Source organism: Phaethon lepturus, unplaced genomic scaffold (genome assembly GCF_000687285.1).
Source record: "Phaethon lepturus isolate BGI_N335 unplaced genomic scaffold, ASM68728v1 scaffold11287, whole genome shotgun sequence".
NCBI lineage: Eukaryota > Metazoa > Chordata > Aves > Phaethontiformes > Phaethontidae > Phaethon > Phaethon lepturus.
Window position 1 is genome coordinate 15,820 of NW_010552536.1, and position 20,449 is coordinate 36,268.

Consider the following 20,449-nt stretch of genomic DNA (forward strand, 5'->3'; position numbering starts at 1 on the left):
TATTAACCTAGCCAGGGATTCTGCCAAAATGCTCTGCCTTTTTCTACCCCTCTTTTTGCACAGGGTGTACAAAGTGAACCCGCACAGCATGCCGACCCACTGCAAAGCAGCAGTTCCAACTGGTTGACACCTCTGCCCCAGCATGAGACCAGTTTAACTCCTCACACAACTGAGACAATCCAACACTGGTGGCGGAAGCCTAGGCCTACCCTTGGTGGCTGCATGCATAACCTTATCTAACTGTAGGCTACGCCAGCCTACAACCTCAATATTCTCTGAGGACTTTAATAGAAAGCAGTTTCTGTAATTAAATGCACATGGGCAAGAGAGTTCACAAATTAGATCAAGTACCAGATTTCTCATCTGTATGGTTAAGTCTGTTACAAAGGAACATTCCAAGACACAGCCGTGAATAATCACTGCTATCTGAAGTTGACACAGAGAGTAAACTTTGGTTTTATACACTGTTTTATGACTATTTTTTTCTGTGCTACCACCTGTCACTTTCCTAAGCAATAAGTTCAGGAAAACATACAGCTGGGCAACTTCTGCAGGAGGTAGACATTCGATACCATTGCTGCTGACTTCATACTGACACTCTCAGGATAGTGCAGAAATCACAAAGAAACACCACATACCACAAACTTGAAGTGTGTTAATTAACTGTAGACTTGCTCTGCAGGGTCTTCCTGCTACATAGAGTTGACAATAAACATAACAATACTGATCAGTTAAAGCCCACATCTCCTAAGTCCTGCTACTCATTTTGATACCTGCCCCAACAGACAACCCTTACATATTAAGGGAAGGGCTCCAAGTACCGCCATGAGCACACCCAGCAGCAACAGCCCCCCTGAGAGGAAGGAAGATGCAGCTCCTGGCATCAGGCAAGTGAGGGAATGACCACCCAGCAATATTAGAAATAAAAAGCTGTAGCTTGTAATGAGACAACCCTAGTAATGTTAATAACAGCTTATCTGAGATGTCTACTACTGCCCTAATTAAAGCTGACTTCATCATAACCTGTGACCTGCAGCCTCCATCTCTCAAGGCTTTCCATTACAGGCAAGGGGCAGGGAGCTCTCAACTGGTGACTGGAAAGGCAATAGCATCAGACAAATGACATGAAAAAAATCAGAGATAAGAGTAGCAAGCAACCTGTCCTACTATTAAGTATGCTGCTTAGCTTGTCTGCAAGAACAGAATCCAGCCAAACCCGAATTTCCATTTTTTTTGTATAACTAAATTAAAAATTCATCATCAGATTGTTCCATTTGCAAATAAAGTACAAAACAACCATAAAAACTGGCTCATTATTCACTGTCAAGATTAGTAATTGGCTTGGTTTACTACCAACATTTAGGAAGTCCTCTAAAAGTTCACACCAAAAAGCAAATGTCTCCTACAAGGAGGGCCTATAGGTGGCTGTTGACAGGATATGACATCTAGTCTGCTTAAACTTTTAGTTTTTACTTTATAGCATTTGTGGCAGGTCAAGTTTTATTACAATCTTGTGTCTCTGGAATGTTTTAAGTGAGACAGCAGGGACTGCAAAACAGAGACATGGGCCATGCTGACCCCCACCAGCAAAGCCAGATGATGGTTTTCATAGACAACAAAAAGGTGGGTTTTTGTTTTTTTGTTTTTTGTTTTTTTTTTTTTCCTTTGAGTAACACATGAAAGTGTTATACAAGACACTGTTCCCTACCAGAAGCAGCAACTGAACTTAAGTATTCATGAACTTGTCAGTTTATTGTCATTTTCTACAAAAGATACAGCAAATAATATGCAAGACAAGTGCAAATCAAAGTTTTATTTTTTCCCCACATACATAATTAAAAGAGTGAACACACAAGACAGGAAGTCAGAGAGACTAGACATATTTACAAGACAAACAAGGTATCAAATTTTTTCCATCTTCAGGATCAAGTCGTCACAGATTTTTGTTAGTTCATCATTTTCTTTAGTCTGTTGAAGACAAAAAAAAGTAGTGAGTTTCAGGTATGCCTAAGCTATGCTACATGCATGCAGTGAGCTGAGTTGCAACAAGTCATGTTTGCCAACACGTGGAATAGGAAGTCCATTTACATGCTAGTGACTCATGCCAGTTTACTTTAAAGGACAAGCTACTTCGTAGAAGGTCACATGGCAACCATGAGAGCCTCAGGAAGTGAGCCAGAATCCACTACACTGTCTGTACTACTTCCACACATTTTCCCATAATATTTCTCTAGATCAATTGGTCTCCACATAACTTTTCAGACTCAAAGTCTTTGTGTTATATACACACTGAAATTCGAGGTAGCGACAGTTTAGATTAACTTTCATAAGACAGACAACTCTGTAAGATGCTTTGATACTTTTACTGACATGTGGCAATAATTCTAGTTTGTATAATTCCTTACATGGTCAAACCATTTTAATAAGAGCTCTTAACATAAATGTTACTGTATTTATAACAAGAACAAAACTAGTTCTGTGTTAAATGGCTTGTCTCATCTCTCGAGTTACAGGCCTACTGTTTCCCCAGCTATGCAAACCTTAGCCATAAGCCTGAAGACTACCACAAACATGGGACTTTTCCCTAACAAGAATGTGTCAGAATTATCTATTTTTGAGTCTTCAATGCTGGCAGAGATACAACCATGATGCAGTAAAACTAATAGCATGCATTTCCAGCAATATGACTTTTAAACCTCAAAAAGCTTTTTCCTTTGAAAGGTTCTAACAAAAGGAACTCATGTGCCTTTACAGAACATTTTAAGACTTTATCTATGCAATATGAAATGTTGCAATCAAATACAAGGATTAATGGCCTGAACAATATTGAAAGAGTTCAATCAGTACAAAAAAGAGTCTGTATTAGTGATAATAGCTTACAAGTCACATGGTTATGAACAAGCTGAACCAGACAGTTATTCAAGATTCATTCTCAGATTCTGTTCTGGGACATAAATTTAAGCTTTAGACCACCATATCCTTCAGTAGTTCAGATAACCTTACACAGTAGCCTGGATTGATCACCTCTATAACCCATTTAATGGGAACAAACCTTTAACTCTTAAAAAAAAAATCTAAACACACAGATGAGTCTTGACATAATAGGGTTGTGCCATAAGTTTCAATGCATATTTCCCAAAGCCTCCCAGGACAGCAGCCATTAAAACCAGTGCAGTTAGCATGGCTACTTCTAGCACCGGTATAAGGCAGTTCTTGACCTAGTCAAAGGCAATAGCTGGAAGAGACTTACTCATGGCATTTTGACTAACCTTTTGTTCAAGGCTCCTCTCTAAAGACTGGATCCTCATTTGTTCTTTGCGGAGACTGGCTTGTAGTGCTGCAGTCTCTGATTTAGCTTTGCTTCGTACCTGCGCAATTTCCTCATTTGCTCTGAAACGGAAGCAAGATGGTGTTTACATCCCCCTTCAGGCAGCACAGCAAAACTGTTTATAGAATCACACTAGATTCTTGTACTTTGGATTAATTCCCAAACTAAAAATCTTTTAAGCCAAGTTTTGGCACTAGTGAACTACATTTTAGAGCAACTGTGAAAACAATGTATTTCACTCCCAGTACTTGGCTTCTTGACATGGTACTTACTGATGCAGCTTTTCTTCAGCATGTGCCTTCAGTGCCTGGTATCTCTGCTCCTCTTTTTTAATTCTGGCCAGGTATTCTTCAGCACATTTTTTCAGAGCTTCTTCATTCTGTCACAAGAACAAGAAGCTTAGTTACCTTTTTATGGCCTAGTAGATGGAAGAGTCTTTCCGCTTCACAAAGGAGATATTTGACTACACCGATGTGGCAGTATTTGCTCATCAGAACAACAGGAACAACTGTGAAGTCCCACAGACCTACACAGGAACTAAAGCTCCCCCTTTCAACTCTCTTAACTTTACAAACATTTATTCACCTCATTATCCCTCCCTCATACTCTATTTAGTAGCAAACTTTGCTAAAGGGGAAAGGTCACTGAAACTAAGGTCATTAATCAGCTTTGTCTTAGCTTGCAATTGTCCTAAGAATAGCTAGAAATCCATCCACATCAGAGAATCTAAGGAGAGATTCGGGCTTTGGACCCTAACTTAAATGAATCCAACATTAACCATGAGAAAGTTACCTTGGTAGGCGCAGACACTATGACACCTTATTTTATTAGCTATTATAGCAAGTTGGAACTGTTTGAAACAAGTACTAAGATTCCCTACTAACTCCAGCTCTTGAATTTAGCAACTCTGTCTCCAAGTGATGCTTTAACTCTATGCTAAGGAAAGGGCTTCTTAATTTAGGGTGGAGAGATAAAAGGGACACAAGATGAACAAAGTCTGACACATTAGTAAAACAGAAACTTAAGTCCTAAGACAGACATTATACCTGTTTCTCAAACCTAGGCTACCATGAAACTTGTAACAAGCTAGTTATAAGCTTGAGTAAATAGGGGACATTAAAGGATAATCTGAAGAAAGAATATCTGAAGGCAATCTTTTTAAGCACCAATTGAATGAATTTTTATGCATTTCATGCAATAAGAAACCATAGCTCATGCTCATTAGCTTCATTCCTCCAGTCTCTGAAGATGCTGCAAAATGGAGGCCTGACTTTACCAAGTTGGGGGTTTTTTTAAGCTAAAAAACACCCAATAAATTATCATTTTGACTTGTAATAGTCAAATCCTCTTCAGCATAAATTCAACATGATGTAGGGCACAAGCTGTCCTTACTCAGCAGTTGCTACGAGTGTCTCCATTATCAACAGAAAAATTATATGTGTGCAGCAAGAAACAGCACATTCTTCTGTTTGAAGAAACTTTGGCTTTTAACAGAGAGATCGTTATCATACTTCAAGCCAGCCACTAAATACAACAAACCAGTAATTCTTTAAATATTTAAATAAACAACAACTTAGCACATGGTTTTACAGGTACTGCCTATACTAGCTAATTAATGGTTGCTCTAGAAATTCATCATTTCCTCTCCACTAAGTCTCATTTATCTTGGAAGAATATTATTTGCATTATAGCATCTTACTTTGCGGTAACCCTCTAGCACTTCTTTCTGTTTTTCAAATCGTTTGAAGAGTTCAGAGAAAGATTTCTCCATAGAATTCAGATCTGAAATAACTTGTTGCTTCTCATCCACCATCCTCTGCATTTCTTTCTTTGAAAATTCCTTCTGCTTCTGAGCATCCTCTAAAGAAAGTGGAGTTAACAGGGTTACACTCATGATAGTTATTGCATTAGCACAGAACTAGTTCCACAGTATGGACAGTTAACCCACACACCTTCAATTCTTCCTCTTAAGCAAGAAAGGATTCCATAGTGTAGCCTCTCCTCCGCAAGGACACTGTATCTTTGCTTTTAAGGAAACAGTCATAGTCTCTTTTTTTGCCACATACTACCTCACACCAACCCTAAGGCCATTAAAGACCAATTATAAGGTGCTTGTCCAAAGCACTGTTTCTCCTGCAATGTAGTCAAAATACAACACCTAAGTCTACCATAACAGGAGCCTCAAACATTGTGATAGAAGCAAGGAATCAAAAAAATATTTGTTTCCATTAAATACACACAATAGCTGGAAGATCTGGAGGAGTCTGGGATAACAAGCCAAACTAGCATAGCAAACTCTTTCAGGACAAATTTTTGTTAGCACACCTGAGCTATGTTTCCCATAGGTTTAAAAAAGCACAAAAAAGCTGACATAGTCTCCTTAAGAGAACTAAATCTAAGCAATGCACAGATTCGGCTATTCAGCTTTGAACTAGGAGAATGTACCTATACAAGAATTTCATTCAATGTCTTCCTATCTTTGAAGCCACAAACTTGACTGATGCAAAGGCCAGATGTGTCCAGCACGAACTGCTATTGACATCACTTAAATGAGATCAGATAATAAACAGTTAAACACAAGGTGCAGACAACTGAATCTGCCAGTTTTAGTAAACCCACAGCTCACACTCCACTGGAGAATAAGAAAGTTAGATGTGTTCACACCTGATTCAGGAAGTCATCATTACCTACAAATGATAACATGTCTGTATGAATACACATAAGTGTTACTCTACCTCGTCTGAAACCTTACACTCACCCTGGAAGCACTTGAAATACTAATGCCATCAGAAGTGAGTACTAACTTCAATTAGTAACCTTAGGTTAAGCATGCCCCATGCCCTCCAAGCCATTCACGGTGTAAATATGGAACTTACCCATCATTTGTGTTATTGTACCTTCAAACTCAGCAACTATTTTTCTAAAAAACATGAAAAACAATGTTGAACATAAGTTAGAAAAAGCAGCTGGAGTAAGTAGATATAAAGAAAAAAAATCAAGACAGATTCATACCCCATTTCCTTATATTCCATATGAAGCTTATCATACTTCTTTTTCCATTCCTGTGTCTCCAACTGTTTCTCTTGAACCTTTGAAGGAAAAAGTAAGCCTTTATTTCTTGCATAGGAAGAGATACAAGATTTGATGCTCAGTCTAAAGGGCAACTTAGGTATACTTATAACTTGATATGAGGAACAATAATTTTGAATCTGTTAAGCAGTTAGAATTTAAACACAATTTGAGTCAAAAATTATGTAGATTGATAATTAGATTTTGCATACATGATTCAGTGTTACCAGTCTCAAATGGGAAGTCAGAGATAACTCAGTCCATCTCTTGGCTACTCTTGTTCATCATCAATATGTAGATCATTGTTCCTTGGCCAGTAATGTTCTTTCAAGAAGTAATATTCTCTCAAGTGACACATATTTCCCTTTTATTTACAAGGCAGACAAAATAAGCCACACAAATCTGCTAATCTTAACACAGCAAAGAGCAAATACAACAAATACCAGAAGGCTATTCTAGTCAAGATCAAATTGTTGTTTGAAGTAATTTTTATTCAACACTCCATCCTTCTCCTACCATGTTTCCAAATTTAAATAATTCTCAGTTCATTTAAAAATATTTCACATCAGTCAAATTAAAGCAGAGCTCACAGTAACAGTATTAAGCAGTTTAAGTACTCTTTGCTAAATGCTTTGTGCAAACACCACGGATTTAATTTTGTCCTGAGGTTTCTATTAAGAACTGTAATAGTGATAGTTGACTGCAGTGTGAGAGGCCTTCAATGACTACAGAGACCCAAAATACACAAAACCACCTGGAATTTTAAACAAGAGAAGATGAGCAGATGATTACTGCTGATTTCCCCTCAAAGTTGCATGGTATACTGTAGTAAACTCATTTTCAGTATTCAGAGTAAACACATTTTAGGTGTATTGTAATATTTCAGATGACAGGAGGTGGGGCACAAGTAAAAAAGAATATGCCAAAAGATAAAGAATTAGAAATAGTTAGGCTAGAAATAAATGTTACAAAAGCAGAAATGTTTGAAGATGGAAACCAGCTAGAAGCTTTCATTTGCAAACTAAGAAAGTGTTCAGTAGACCCAAAAAAGCATGGTTTCATGAAGTGCTGTATTTGCCCAGAAGGAAAACAGTTGGGTTTTTTCCTCTCCTCCTACTCTTGAGTAGTTTCACCAAAAAAAGTCATCCTCAAGTTTAGTCTATCTTCCTTTGAGGTTAATACAGTAATACCAAGGATTTTTATTTGTTTATTTTTATTTAACTAACACACAGCTGGAGTCACCCAGTCACACCTGTCCTGCTACAACTATGCTTGCATGTTTAAAATAGTTCTTTGAAACAAGAGATTACACCACCTATTTGAAGATATTACAAGCTTTACCCCCTGTTATTACATAAATTCTTCATTTTAGATCAATGCACTAATAGTTGTCCCCTGTCAAAGCTGCACTTGTTTTCCTGTACTATATAATATGCTGGGTAAAAGTGTCCTCCTAGATGACAGAAAGCAAGAGCTACCCCTAGAAAGGCTAGTATCTTTTTACTCTAAAGGGAAAGAATAAACTTAAGCAGCAAATAATCACAGGTCATCTTCATTTGGTGTCCTTAGTGTTGCTGCCTCCAGTATAGCTAGTCAGGAATTTTCAATGCTCCATTTACTTCTGAAGTTAATTTTGAAGTGACACAATTAGCTTCAAGGACATTTATGTTTAAGTACTCCTCTTACATTATTTAGTATTTGTAAGGTTATATAACCCAGAAGCCATAATTAACCAAGTACTCAGATTTTTTTAAGTGAGTGGATACATTACTCCCCTTGCATCAGTAATATGGGGGTTCAAAAGCAATTTCTGTAGTGATTCGGCTACCAAACATGCTTGAAATCCCACTGACTACTTTGCTCTTCCACTAATGTTGTTTTCCTCCAGCATGAGCTCCAGATCTCACTTTTATTTTATTAGCTGGACATACTGTTGTGCCACCCCAGCTTACAAAACAAATTGATCACTGCACTGAACTGACATTACAATTATTTCCTTAAAACAAGATGAAGCTATATCAGAAGTTGCTCCCTCACATTGGCAAGAACAGGCATTTCCTGTCTAGTTTAACAAAGATTATTCAGATCACTGATATTAAGCCTAACAAACGCATCTGATAATGAATGCTTTTTAATACTGACCAGTTCTATGGCAGAACCTGACTAATAGTGGTTTACTATATTTCCTTGGATATTAGCTCTGAAGAGTTCTACACCTTCTGCTCCTATCAAGTACACAGCAACCTTTACAGAATGAGATGCTTACATCAAGTACGATGGAAAGAATTATCAAGTATAGAGATTTATACTAGATAATCTAAACACAAGGGTCTTTCAAGGCTATGCAAAGTTCTTCTTTGGAAGGGTCACCATACCTCTCTCTTAACCAGTTCAACAGCTGCATCCATGTCTTTTTGGCTATATTTTAGCACATCTATAATAGCATCCACTGCAGTGTTTGTGGAAGCAGCAAAAGGGTGTGGAGGAACATCACTAGTCAGGGAGTCTGGAATTAGGGGACCTGTGTCCTGTGAGGAGAAGAGAAGTAGAGTTTCAGATTCCTATTTTCATGCCATTGATTAGCTTCATGCAGATTATTCAATGCTAAATCAACATATTTTATTTAAACATCCAAGATACCTCCATAACTTTGTAACCATAACTTACTTACTTTGTTAATATTTAAGAACTATGTGTCTTTAAGGTGTAACAGAAACTGCTATCCACCTATTACAGCTATCAGAAACAAAGCAGATGACACCATGCTGTTCCCCAACAGTAAAAAAACACCCACCACCATTTCAGGATGAACTATCATGTGCAGATTTGTTCATAAAGGCTGTTCAAACTATAAGTTTTCAACTGTATAGCATCAAGTTTAATCAAAGAAATGCTTTTCATCCCAGAATTGCAATTAAAAGACAAGCTTGTCTTATTCTTGTGGCTGCATGAAAAAGATTGCTTAATTAAATAATTCTTAAAAACATCTCAAATTCTCCTAGACCACATGCAATGCCCCCAGTTTCCACAAAAAAAGAAAATGAAATCCATCAAAAAGTTCAACTTTGATATAAGTGAGTATCCAACCTGTTTTCTAAAATAACAGTTTAAATAGGCATTAAGTATTCTGCAATCCTTAAAATATTTGCATAAGTCTTAAGTCCAGAACCTAGACAATCCCTTTCCCAAAATATGTACATGAAACCTGATACCATTCCAGACACCCTTACAGAAGTTGTAAATGTTCCCAGAAGATCTAGTCCTTTTGGTTTTTCTTCACTTTGCAGACACACTGCAGGCTTTTCAGCTTCCTCAAGCAATTTACTTAAATCAGCAACAGGACTAAAAATGAACAAACATACACCATTATATTCAAGCGCTGCCTTTGTTTGTAAAGCTATGTACTACAGTCTAGAATAAGTCAATACCTACCCACACTGAAGTGGAGCTGTCATGATATTCATATTTGCTTCAATAGTACCAGAAATGGGTTTTCTTGGACTATCTCTCAACAGAGGGTCAAACTTCAAATACAGCGACTGTTTCCTCAAGGCAGACTCTTTGAACTGAAAGAGTTCATAAGTGTCATAAACCGGCAGATCTGCTGCTTCATACCATAACACACACATAAATAATCCTCTGGAGAGAGGGTGAGCCTATTCTTCAGTGGCCAGAGCATTGTTCTCAGGAGAAAAAATTATGTAAGGGAACTCAGTGCCCACACGCTTAAGTCCTTATGTAATGTCAAGTGAAATCAATCTGCTCACAGACAGAACCAAAAGGGCAAACATTTATGAACTATTCAAAACCAGAAGACAACACCAAAAGGGGAGGACACTACTGTAAACTGAATGAGCAGTGTATGTCATTCTCTGTCTTTGCTTATACAAGGACAAACACATTGTGATCAAAAAACAGTTTCAATTCAGTGTATTCACTGTATATTCAGAGCCACTCCTACTCCAGACCAAAGCAGGAGAAAGAATAACCTACCTGAACCAACTAAAACATGACATGCCCAATATAGAGACAGATTTCCTGAAACTGCCCATAAAACAAGAGCAGCTTAGAAAAAAAATTTTTCAAAACAATGATCCTGCACTTTCAAACCATTGTGTTCTTACAGCTTTGGTAACCAGACAGGTGAAACATAATCCACCTTAGTTTCACCACTATTAAAGAAAAATAGCACCTTTGTAAACTGAAAGCATAAGACCTCCAAACCTTAGCAGAAATAACACTACATTTCCTTCCATCACCATGCCCTGCCCAGCCTTGTAGACACATTCCTTTGGAATAGAACCTATATTTCTGCGGACAAGTTCAAAGCTAAGTTAATTCGTGAAAACATTTAAGGTCTGACAGTTTCATTTTCCTTTCCTCTCCCTTCTGCCAGGGAGGCAAACAAAACATTTCAGTCACACTTACTGATGAAGTCCCAAATTGTTCCAGATAGTCTATTTCTATGCCCATTCCTAGAACTGGAAAAGAAGGAAATGGTACAGTGAAGATGCAAGTACTGTCATATTGTCTTACAGTGAAGCATCCATAGACAGAAACAGATAGGTATGTGTATAAAGCAAATAAATCCCTGCTCCCATGTCATGAGCTCAAGTTTTTCATTTGCTAACAATATTGTATTTCTATCTCGAGCTGAAAAAAATAACATAAATCAGGGAAAGATTTCTAAACTAAGCAATCTTACAGCTTCCATTTGTCCCCAAATGCCTGTAAAAACATGTAGAATTGAACACACAGTTGAAGAACTTTGGCTCTACGGTTAAAGTGGCAAGCCCACTCAGATATTCTACTCTCTTATACAACACCCAAAAGAGTAAGATAGGCAATCTCACCATTAAAATTAGCACACAGTTCATATTTGAACAACAAAGTTATGACCATTTCTCAATATATTGATTTCACTCAGGTAAGTGCAGACTGGATTGCAGTCAAATAATTTGCTCATACTTCCACTCAATGCTCCTACAAAGGAATAACCCTTCCAAGTGGTTAAGTCACAGCTATGCGGTAAGCTTTCAAGGCAGATATGCAAGTACAGAAAGACCATCCACACTGCAGTATGAAATCAGTATTCAAGTAGTGCTAAGGCCTGCAGTAATCTACAAGATTGAAATACAGGCAGTTGCATAGCTCTAGTGCTCTCAGTTTATAAAGTCCTTAATACCAGAAGTGATTTTAAGGGAGCATTTTTGAGCACAGAAAACCACCACTGAAACTCTAAGGTTTGTACCAGCCTAAATTTCATCCTTCCAGGCAGCTAAATGCTAACAGCCAGCTTTTTGAGTTTAGCTTTATCCAAAGTCAGAAATAAGCTTAGGTACATCTCCCATCTCTGCTAGTCATTGTAGGTTTTACAGTGCTTTCAGAAGAGCAAAATGAGACACAAAAACTAGAATCAATGCAAAAACTGATGTAAAGAAGAACTTACACAGAGGGTATTGTAACGATGTATTTTCAGTCTATTTTAAAGAAATGCCCTTACCTTCTGATGATGGTCTGAAGAGCTCTTCAGGTTCAGTGCTGCCTGTCTGCTCATCTGCTGGTATTTCAGGTCTGTGGGAACTAGGTTTAATTTCATCTACAGACATTGACTTTTTAACACTGTCAGCAGAAACCAAATTATCTTGAGAAGGGACATTAGCTGGAGACATTTTAGATGGGCTCATTTGCTTCTCCTGAAGAGAAAAACACAATCCTTTTTACTGTTCAAATGATGATTTAAATGTAATGAAAGTCACAATAATGATCAAATTGGTTTGTCATAAACTAGCTGGGCAACCAGCATAATAAACCAAGAGTTCACAAGCATAGAAACTAAACTACCAACACTGAGTACTGCTCATATTATACAGGAGTCACTTTTTTAGAGTCCACACCCTTATGTTTGTCCTTTATATGTGACTGCTGATCAAAAAAGATACTAAATACCAAGGTACCAGTTTGGCTGTCTCTGATGTTACCTTCAAAAGACAAGTCTGCACAGTTGATATTCTTTCTAGAGCTGTTGAAGATGCATGAAACACTAATACTTAGACAAAATATCAAACATGGGTTTGACAAGTTAAATAAAAAACTGTTTCATGGAACAACTTGGTAAGAACCGGCTATGTTTCCTATACCTTACCATAGCTATCTCTCCTGGAAGTTCAGCTTCTGCTTGAACTCCTAGCTTGTCTTCTACCACAGTCAGTTTGCTGATTTCCCTAAAGAAAAAAAAAAAAATCAAAATTCAAGTCACACAGACAGTTCTGAATTCTGTTTACAAGATATACTGAAGCACTGAACAAAGTAAGCTTATTTGAAAGTTTCTACTGCCACAGTACAGGAAGCTTTAAGGAGGGTAAGGATATCAATTCATTGTCTTGCCTGGTGACAACTTCGGTGACAAAGCTGTCCCCTCCATCAGAAGGAGTGCTGTGACTTTGTTTCCAGATAGCAGCATCACTTATTCCTATTCACTTAATACTGTTCTCTTATTTCCATTTGTTAAGCCCTTTTTTTTTTTCCAAGATAGGCTTTTCATTTAATTAAGAACAGAATTATAAGCAGCCTGCTACTCTTTCCAAAGTAATGCAGTGATTATTAGTGTAAAGCACAGAACCTCATTAGAGAATTCCAATACTTTAGTTACTGCTGACAGCACAAACTTAACTTTTCACCTTGGTAAATAATAGCTGATAACATTACACAGGGAGCCAGAGAGCAAACATTTCTGTCAAATGAACATCTTGTGCCAGTTCTAGTAAGCACCTGTCTACAGTAATGCTGACATTTTAATAGTTAGACTTACTAGGAAAGGCAACACAACATCTCCCATTCTGAAACAAGTTTTATGTGGTGCCAAAAAAAAAAATCGTAACTTTAGTTACGAGATAGCATTCAGATACTAAGATGATGCAAGGAAGAAACAGCACCTCAGAGTTGAGCCAGGACACTAAGTGATCAGAACTCTTTAATCCCTTCACATGCTGCATGATGTGAAATGATGCTGATGCCTACTTAGGTGTTTATCAAGACAGCAGCAGTCCCGATTCGCCATGTTTTACTCTAATCTTGGAGGAGTGGGGAAAGAGCCACTTGACCAAGATACTAATGCTCTTCCTATATAAGTCTGTTGCCTGCCATTCCTCCAGATTTAAAAACACATTTTGCCCATAGCTAGCCATCTCAGCATGGTTTCCCCAATGAGATCTTTGCTGTTGTAACCTTTAACACAATATGTTGCAATGTGCAACAGACTCAGCCAGCCTCAGAAGTAGGCCAAGAGGTAGGAATCAACTAGTTAAAGATACCACCTGTTTTCCTCACATTAGTTCAAGGTGCTTCTGCATTCAGCTAGAGATTTACTTACAGACTTCTGGGTTCTCTTTTTTCAACAGTTTCACAGGTACTTGTTCTGTTATCCTGTTCCACTGGAAGAGGCTTCCTTCTTGCTGATGTAGTATCTTGTTCCTCTTCCAGGTGAACTTCCTGAGGGCTAGGTTTAGAACACTTGGGTGAGGTGGAAATTTTCGAGCCTCCTCCAAACGGATTAAAGTTTGGATCATCAAGTTTGTCCCAGTCAAACTTATAAGATGCTTTGGGAACAGGGATTTCATCTTCCACGTTACTTTTATTTTGCACTTCAGTATTCTCTGGTTTTGTTTTGGTAATAGGAGTTTTTTTGGAAGGTGGCTTAATTCCAGGTCTTTTACCTAGTTTCTTAGGAGGTGGCTTTCTAGCAGTGGTATTATCAAAGTCAAATTCCAGTTTTACTGGTCCAGCCTTGGTGACACCAGGCTTTTCTGCAGGTTCCCCTTTGGAGATGGCCAGCTCTTCTGCAGGCTTTGACTCTTCTGCAGAGGCTTTCTCTGCTACTGAAACATTCTGAAGCTTTGATTCCCCAGTTTTAGAAAAATTAGTTACATCAGAACTACTGGGACCTAAGTTGCCAGCTAACTGTACAGGAGGTGTAGGTGCCTCTGCTAGTTCAACTAAATTATCTATTTGGTTCACATCTGTGGAAGCAGACTTCGCATCCTGCACAGAGTCACCGATTGCTTGCTTAGGGGACAGCTTGGATTTGTTAGATTCCAGCGCTCTCAGTACAGATTGTTTTCCAGAGAAGAGAGCCTTCTCTTCACTTGAGCACTCTGTACTTGCTGTGGTTGAAGCAAAAGAAGCTGTATCATCCAGAAGAGAATCATTACTTTTTTCAGGTTTTTTCTCAGGACTGCTAGATGCTCTTACAGGAGACTTTTGCAGATTTCCAGGAGAATGCTGCAACTGCACTGAACTTTGAAAGGGATTGATGTCATTTAAGTTATCAAAATCAAGATTGTAGGAACCTCGACTCTTCACTGGCATCTCATCATCTGGGTAAGGAGCCGCACTGACCTTCTCTGGCATTTGTGTATTTATCTCTGTATTATTAGCTTCAGCCTTTCGTTGACATGTGCTGCATTTAAAAAACAAGTCAGATTACACATGCTATAGCTTTTTTTAGACATCATTTGAAATAGTCTTTAGCAAGATGTTTGCACAAACAGTTTTGTATGCTTATAGTAGTCTGATTTTCTGTCACAAGGCAGCTGACAGCAAAAGAATATCATAACAGCAAGAATTCAATTGTCACCTAAACAGTCAGAAGTTATGAGCTCTGGTACACATGAACTATAAGGAGATCAATCCTTGAAACTAGTCAGTATTCTTAAGCTATCTGTTCTACACAGTTATGCTACCTTATGCCAGTCATCACTAGAAACTGCTCTACACAGCACAGCATATGGACTTCTCCATTTCACTAGACAGTGAGATATACATTGCTTAGGAGGAGATATTAACAGTAAGCAGTTCAGAGGCACAACCAGCAGTACATATTCATGTAGATTCATCTATGAGTCATGACAGACTCACAAGTCTAGGACCAAACCAAGTCATGATTCAGGTTCTCCCATTCTAGTCATTACTTTGTCTGGTCATTCTGGCAGATATTTTCCCCCTGAAAGTATGCACCAGCATTTCATCTCTGACGGCCTACATACCAAAACAGAACCTGGTCTTCAGGCACTCTAAACTCTGTACAAAGCAGAGCTGAAGAGCAAAGCTGTATTCAAGAAAATACTTCTCCAGCAAGAGAAAGTTAAGATTCTCTAGCAGAAGAAATAGGTTAAAGAAAGAGTATGTGTACTCACTACTGCTGGGTATTCTACAAGTTATTGCTCTCTACTTCATTTCCCCAAATTCTACTCTGCTTTTGAGGCTTAGCCTCAGAGTACAGAGAGTTAAGCCATTACTTCCTGAAACAGGATTTCCTCCCATTGTTTTGTCCCTTCGTAAAGTTACTATTTCTATTTGCCATCCATATCTGCTGCACAACAGAACATGATTAAAAGCCACTCACTAAAAACACCACTTCGATAAACTCGAAAGCAAAGGCGGAGATCAGAGTTCAGGAAGTCCTTCTCACCCGGTTTGAGTGCCTCTTCCCTGCAAGAGTTCAGCCCCAGGCTTGTTCAACTACTCAGGCCCCTCCCATCCTCCTTCAGTGTTTAACCTAATAAATGCCAGCCAAGAGCAAGACACCTGCTTGAAACTTGAATTACTTAAGAGTAGTCAAAAGCAACACCCTTCAGCAACACCCAGTCCTCCAGCTTATTTGCTACAAAGAAATACTTACATTTTAGAAGTAGAAAGGACATGTATAGTAAAAGCAGTGTCTTGACACATAATTATGCCCTAGCTAATACCAGTTCAGTGCTAGCCCTTTTAACTCACTTGAACCTTATATGTACTAAATTTTCATTTATTTGTGTGAGCAATAAGTTTGAGGCATAAGTGCAATTAAGTAATTCAATTGTGGTGGCTAGCTCAGAAGTACTTTTCTAAACTATACACGCAAGTTAACAGTTGAAGCAAATCTATACATTTAAAGAACATTTAAGTGTTCCCATCTATTCTCCCCTTCCCAAAAACAAGAATAGGGGTCAAATGAAAGTATGAGGTAGTCAGAAAAAAGCAAAAGGGTCTATTTCCTTGCAGAAGGCAAAGCTAAGATTTGAGACTTCTTGCCACTGGGAATTATGTCAGGTGTTTACAGTGTAAAGTTTTAAAAAGGGCTAAAAAAAGTCAGTAACAAAAGTATGCATTGAGGCCTATTAAATAATATCATAACATTGTATTATTACCCCATTATAACCGTACTTCTAGTAAAGGAGAGTTGCAAAACCCCAAAATGGAACACTGTGGACTTTGTGCTCTTCTCTAGACAGCTACCATGAGCCACTTTGAGACCCAGGCTGCTAGACTAAAGGCACACAAACTTGTTCTTACTTGGGATTGATGTTATATTTGCTTTGTGTTGCTAGATTTTCTTTAATCTTAATACTCATTGACCTAAGGTGTCAATTCAAGTTAATGCTTCAGAAGATGTTTCTTAAGGAGACTATCTAAAGAGATAAAACTGTACTTAACATACAAGAGGAGAAATGTTAAGGGTTAGCTTTAAAGACTAGCTTCAGAATAGTTGTAGTCTCACATGAAAACCTCACTATAGGAAACAGTTTTGTATCCTCTGCCTTATGTGTCTCTTCTCTTAAACTACTTATCCAAATCATAAGTCATCTCTATGAAATCAGTTACTGAGGTGTTAGAAATAGAGTTTGGTATTCAATATTACAACCAGGATGACTATCATAACTTTTAAGAAAACTTTATCTTTGAAAGAGAGTTAGTGCATCAAAGTCAGCATTAATTTTGGTCCTACTGTGCAGTTTACATCTTGTTATAAAATATAAAACTACATTTTAACTATACAGGTTTATAATGGGGAAAAATTAACTTGAGAATGTCCCACATTGCTGATACTACTAGCGGTGAATACATTACTTACTCAACATTGACGGGTGCAGATAAAAGATCATCCACCAAGGCTGCACTGCAATCAAGTGTGAAAGTGGTCTCCAAGGTTTCACTGCAATCATCAAGCGTGAAAGTAGTCTCAAGTTTGTCTGTCATAGTAGGACTTAAGATTTTTCGAGTCTGAGGATCTCTTAGAGGAGTTTGAAAGGTTACCTTTAAGAAAGGGGTGGAGGGGAGGAAAAAGGAAGAACATGAACACCACAATATTTTCAAGCTCCAAATAGCATATGCATTCAGTAGCAGAGATCATACATAGTGAAATAATATAATTAACACAAAAGCACAAGTTTACCTTCATAGCTTTTGCCACACTTTTTGGTGGCAAGTTTTCTTTCTGGGACAGGCGTAGAATGGAAGGTCTCCCTGTAGGTTCCGGTGGTGCAAAGAAAAAGCCACAGTCTTCCGCTGTTAGATCATCATTGATGTTTCCTCCGTTTTCTCCATTTTCTGCGTTTAAAATCTGCAGACTCATTCTAGAACATCAACACATACAACATCGAAGCATGAATGACAGGGTGTGGTCAGCCAGATGCACTTTCAGATAATCAAAGAAGTTGGAAGCCTGGCACTGGCTAGCAAAGATTAACAGCTTCAAAAGAAATTTTAGAAGTAATGAAAAATCTTCATATGAAAAGTTTGATCTCAAAAGACTCTGAAAGCATCTAAATGCAGCACTGCACAGCCGCTTTGCTTTTGTTAGGGGTCTTGGAAGTTAATTGTTGATATTATACTTTCTACAGTTAACATTATAACCTTACTGATTAAGCTGCCCATCCTTTAAAGGGAGCTCTGTCATTCACAAGTTTCTTCATTCCAAACCCCTTAAAGCCAGTAGTGACATACAGTCATGTCTCTTGTAATAGGGCATCTAGCTAAGCAAAATTACAGCTTTTGCAAGGGGCTGATGACAATCGTTTCTCTATTTGATTCACATGGTCTCATTACTACATCATACATCAGCAAACAAGAAAAACAAATTTCATTAGTTAGGGTGTGTTTAGGATCAGTCTCCTGAATAAAATTATTTAGCTTTTTCCTGCACTGTCTGAGGACATGCTGCTTTTCTAAGACACTTAGGAATCCTTTGCATCATAGACATTAACGGTATGCAAATCTGAAAAAAATGTAACTAAAATGGTATTTCTTAAATATCATTCTTACATTGGACATGCACAAGCTTTAGTGGACCATACTAGTAAGATTAGATCAGACTGTATTTCAAGTGTGAAGGAGTTGAAACTAAAGCTTGCAACACATCCAAGATAAGGATGAAAATAAGTTACAAATACAGAAAAAACACATTTCAAGTATGCCAGGCAAGCCAGCACATTATAGGTACTTGAACTCTGTCTAACTTTTATTTCCATTGGAGCCTCTACTGTTCAAGATTTAACATCAATACTCATCCCACTGCTATTTCTTTACAACAGAAAGAAACAAAAGCACAAAAAAAGAACCAGAGCACAGAAGGCATGTTAAGGAAGATCTAGGCATAACCACTGTCAATGAAGGATGACCCCTGAAAAGCACAGTTAGTTACCTGTCAAACCATTAACAAAGTGGTATGTTCTCTTGTACCACCTATGCAAAATAACCAGTATCAAGTGGAGGAGATGCTGGCTTTCTGAAATGGATAACCATTCCAAACGATCTCAAATGCTGGATTTGACCAAAGAGCTAACCCTTAGCTTGTTTTTCCATCCTCCATGATGCAGTCAAGATTAATCCATAAAATCAGCTGATGAAGGCTCCAAATGATTGTCTTCATTGCCATAAAGAGATAACAAGAAGACTCACACTGAAAATTCTAAGTCGTGTTTTCAATCTCATGGCCCTTATGTACTCAAATTTCTGTTTTTAAGTCTCTGCACATATTTCTCTACTATTACATTAATCCTTATGGGAAAATTTGCTTCATACTCTCCACTGAACTCAGCTGCTTTGTCTGCAAGCCCCAAACCAGCACTTTTAATCAGCAATGGAATGCAAACAATGACTACACAAGCAATGGCAAGCAAAGCATGCCAGTATGAGCCTTTTCATTCCTTCTTTATTCTTCATCATATTTATATATAAAATACCTTGGGCTGAAGTACAAGTATTTTTACATTAAAAACTTGTAAAACTTGAAGAGAACTTCATTGCTTTCCTTCATTCCAAACTCAAATTGAGACAACAGATCAAGTGAATCTTTCCCAATTGTAGTTGTTTAATGCAATTACTTCAGAAACAAAGCCTAAGACATGAAAAAGTTGGCAACACCTTCTAAAACAAGCTCCATAAGCAGGGGAGGTTCATTTAGAGACTTTTTCAGGTTTGTCATTGAGCTACTGTGCACCATTGCTAAACCAGATACAGATCATTATGGACAGCATATACATACACCACATTTGCCCAGCATTTTAGATACTAAATTCAAAAAATCAAACTGCTTTCTAGGATTAAATCATTAAAAGTAATTCACCATTTATTTAAATTATTTGCAACCAAGATTCGATCTAGTTTCTATTTCCCAAGTTCATTATCTAATAGCTGCAATAAGGTGAAAGGGGAAGGGAGCCTTTATTAAAGACATCTTTTTGTTTAAAGTGGTCAGTGTCCAATGCATGCAAGCAAGTATTGTGAAAGGCAGCAAGTTTTCCCACTATGGCCAAAGTTCACAAAAATAAAACTGCTTCTAGTTTTTGAAGAATATTTATCCAGGCACAAGGTGTCATTCTGTATTTGAGAATGAATACAAGTTCAATGACATCAGATAATTAAGCTTCAGGTACCTATCATTTGTAAATTGAGGGCTTCATGGCAACTACCTGTTGTTTAATGATCACTGGAGCACAATATCCAAAACACCAATGTCATCTCAAACGCCTGAAAAAAGCCACTAAACATGCAGGGCAAAGATGGAATTTTTCTACTTAATTATCCTTCTGAACTCCTCCAGCAGCTAAGATGCAGAGCACTTGCTCACAAAGTAACTTAGTACGTGCTGTGAATATATCTGTAAAAACAGACATGGAACCAATTGCCTTTTTTTTTTTTTTGCGCCAACCTCTCAGTTGAGAGCTAATAAAGACTCTTCTGGTTAACCGACTCCATAATCACGACCTTCCCCTGACCACAGAAGTCACCCGA

General features: G+C 37.9%; 1 protein-coding gene across 1 annotated transcript; it reads right to left on the minus strand.

Annotated features, from left to right (window-relative positions):
- Nucleotides 1–1,798: 1,798 nt before the first annotated feature.
- On the minus strand, nt 1,799–17,789 carry TACC3 (transforming, acidic coiled-coil containing protein 3). Its single transcript, XM_010291242.1, has 16 exons — nt 17,610–17,789; nt 17,338–17,470; nt 17,253–17,262; nt 13,770–14,855; nt 12,543–12,621; nt 11,901–12,093; nt 10,826–10,878; nt 9,830–9,963; nt 9,628–9,739; nt 8,773–8,925; nt 6,341–6,417; nt 6,205–6,248; nt 5,028–5,188; nt 3,601–3,707; nt 3,270–3,390; nt 1,799–1,968 (listed from the first exon to the last, which is right to left on the minus strand). Exons 1-16 carry the CDS (start codon nt 17,787–17,789, stop codon nt 1,903–1,905), a joined length of 2,709 nt encoding a protein of 902 aa, XP_010289544.1. The 3' UTR covers nt 1,799–1,902.
- Nucleotides 17,790–20,449: the final 2,660 nt, after the last annotated feature.

Bases quoted from the DNA above. Each gene is read 5' to 3' on its own strand.
- TACC3 (XM_010291242.1), bottom strand. From the start codon at position 17,789: ATGAGTCTGCAGATTTTAAACGCAGAAAATGGAGAAAACGGAGGAAAC. The intron at 17,471-17,609 runs GTAAACTTGTGC...CCTTTCTTAAAG, and splicing joins GTGTGGCAAAAGCTATGAAG to GTAACCTTTCAAACTCCTCT. The intron at 5,189-6,204 runs GTAAGTTCCATA...CACTTTCTTTAG, and splicing joins TACAATAACACAAATGATGG to AGGATGCTCAGAAGCAGAAG.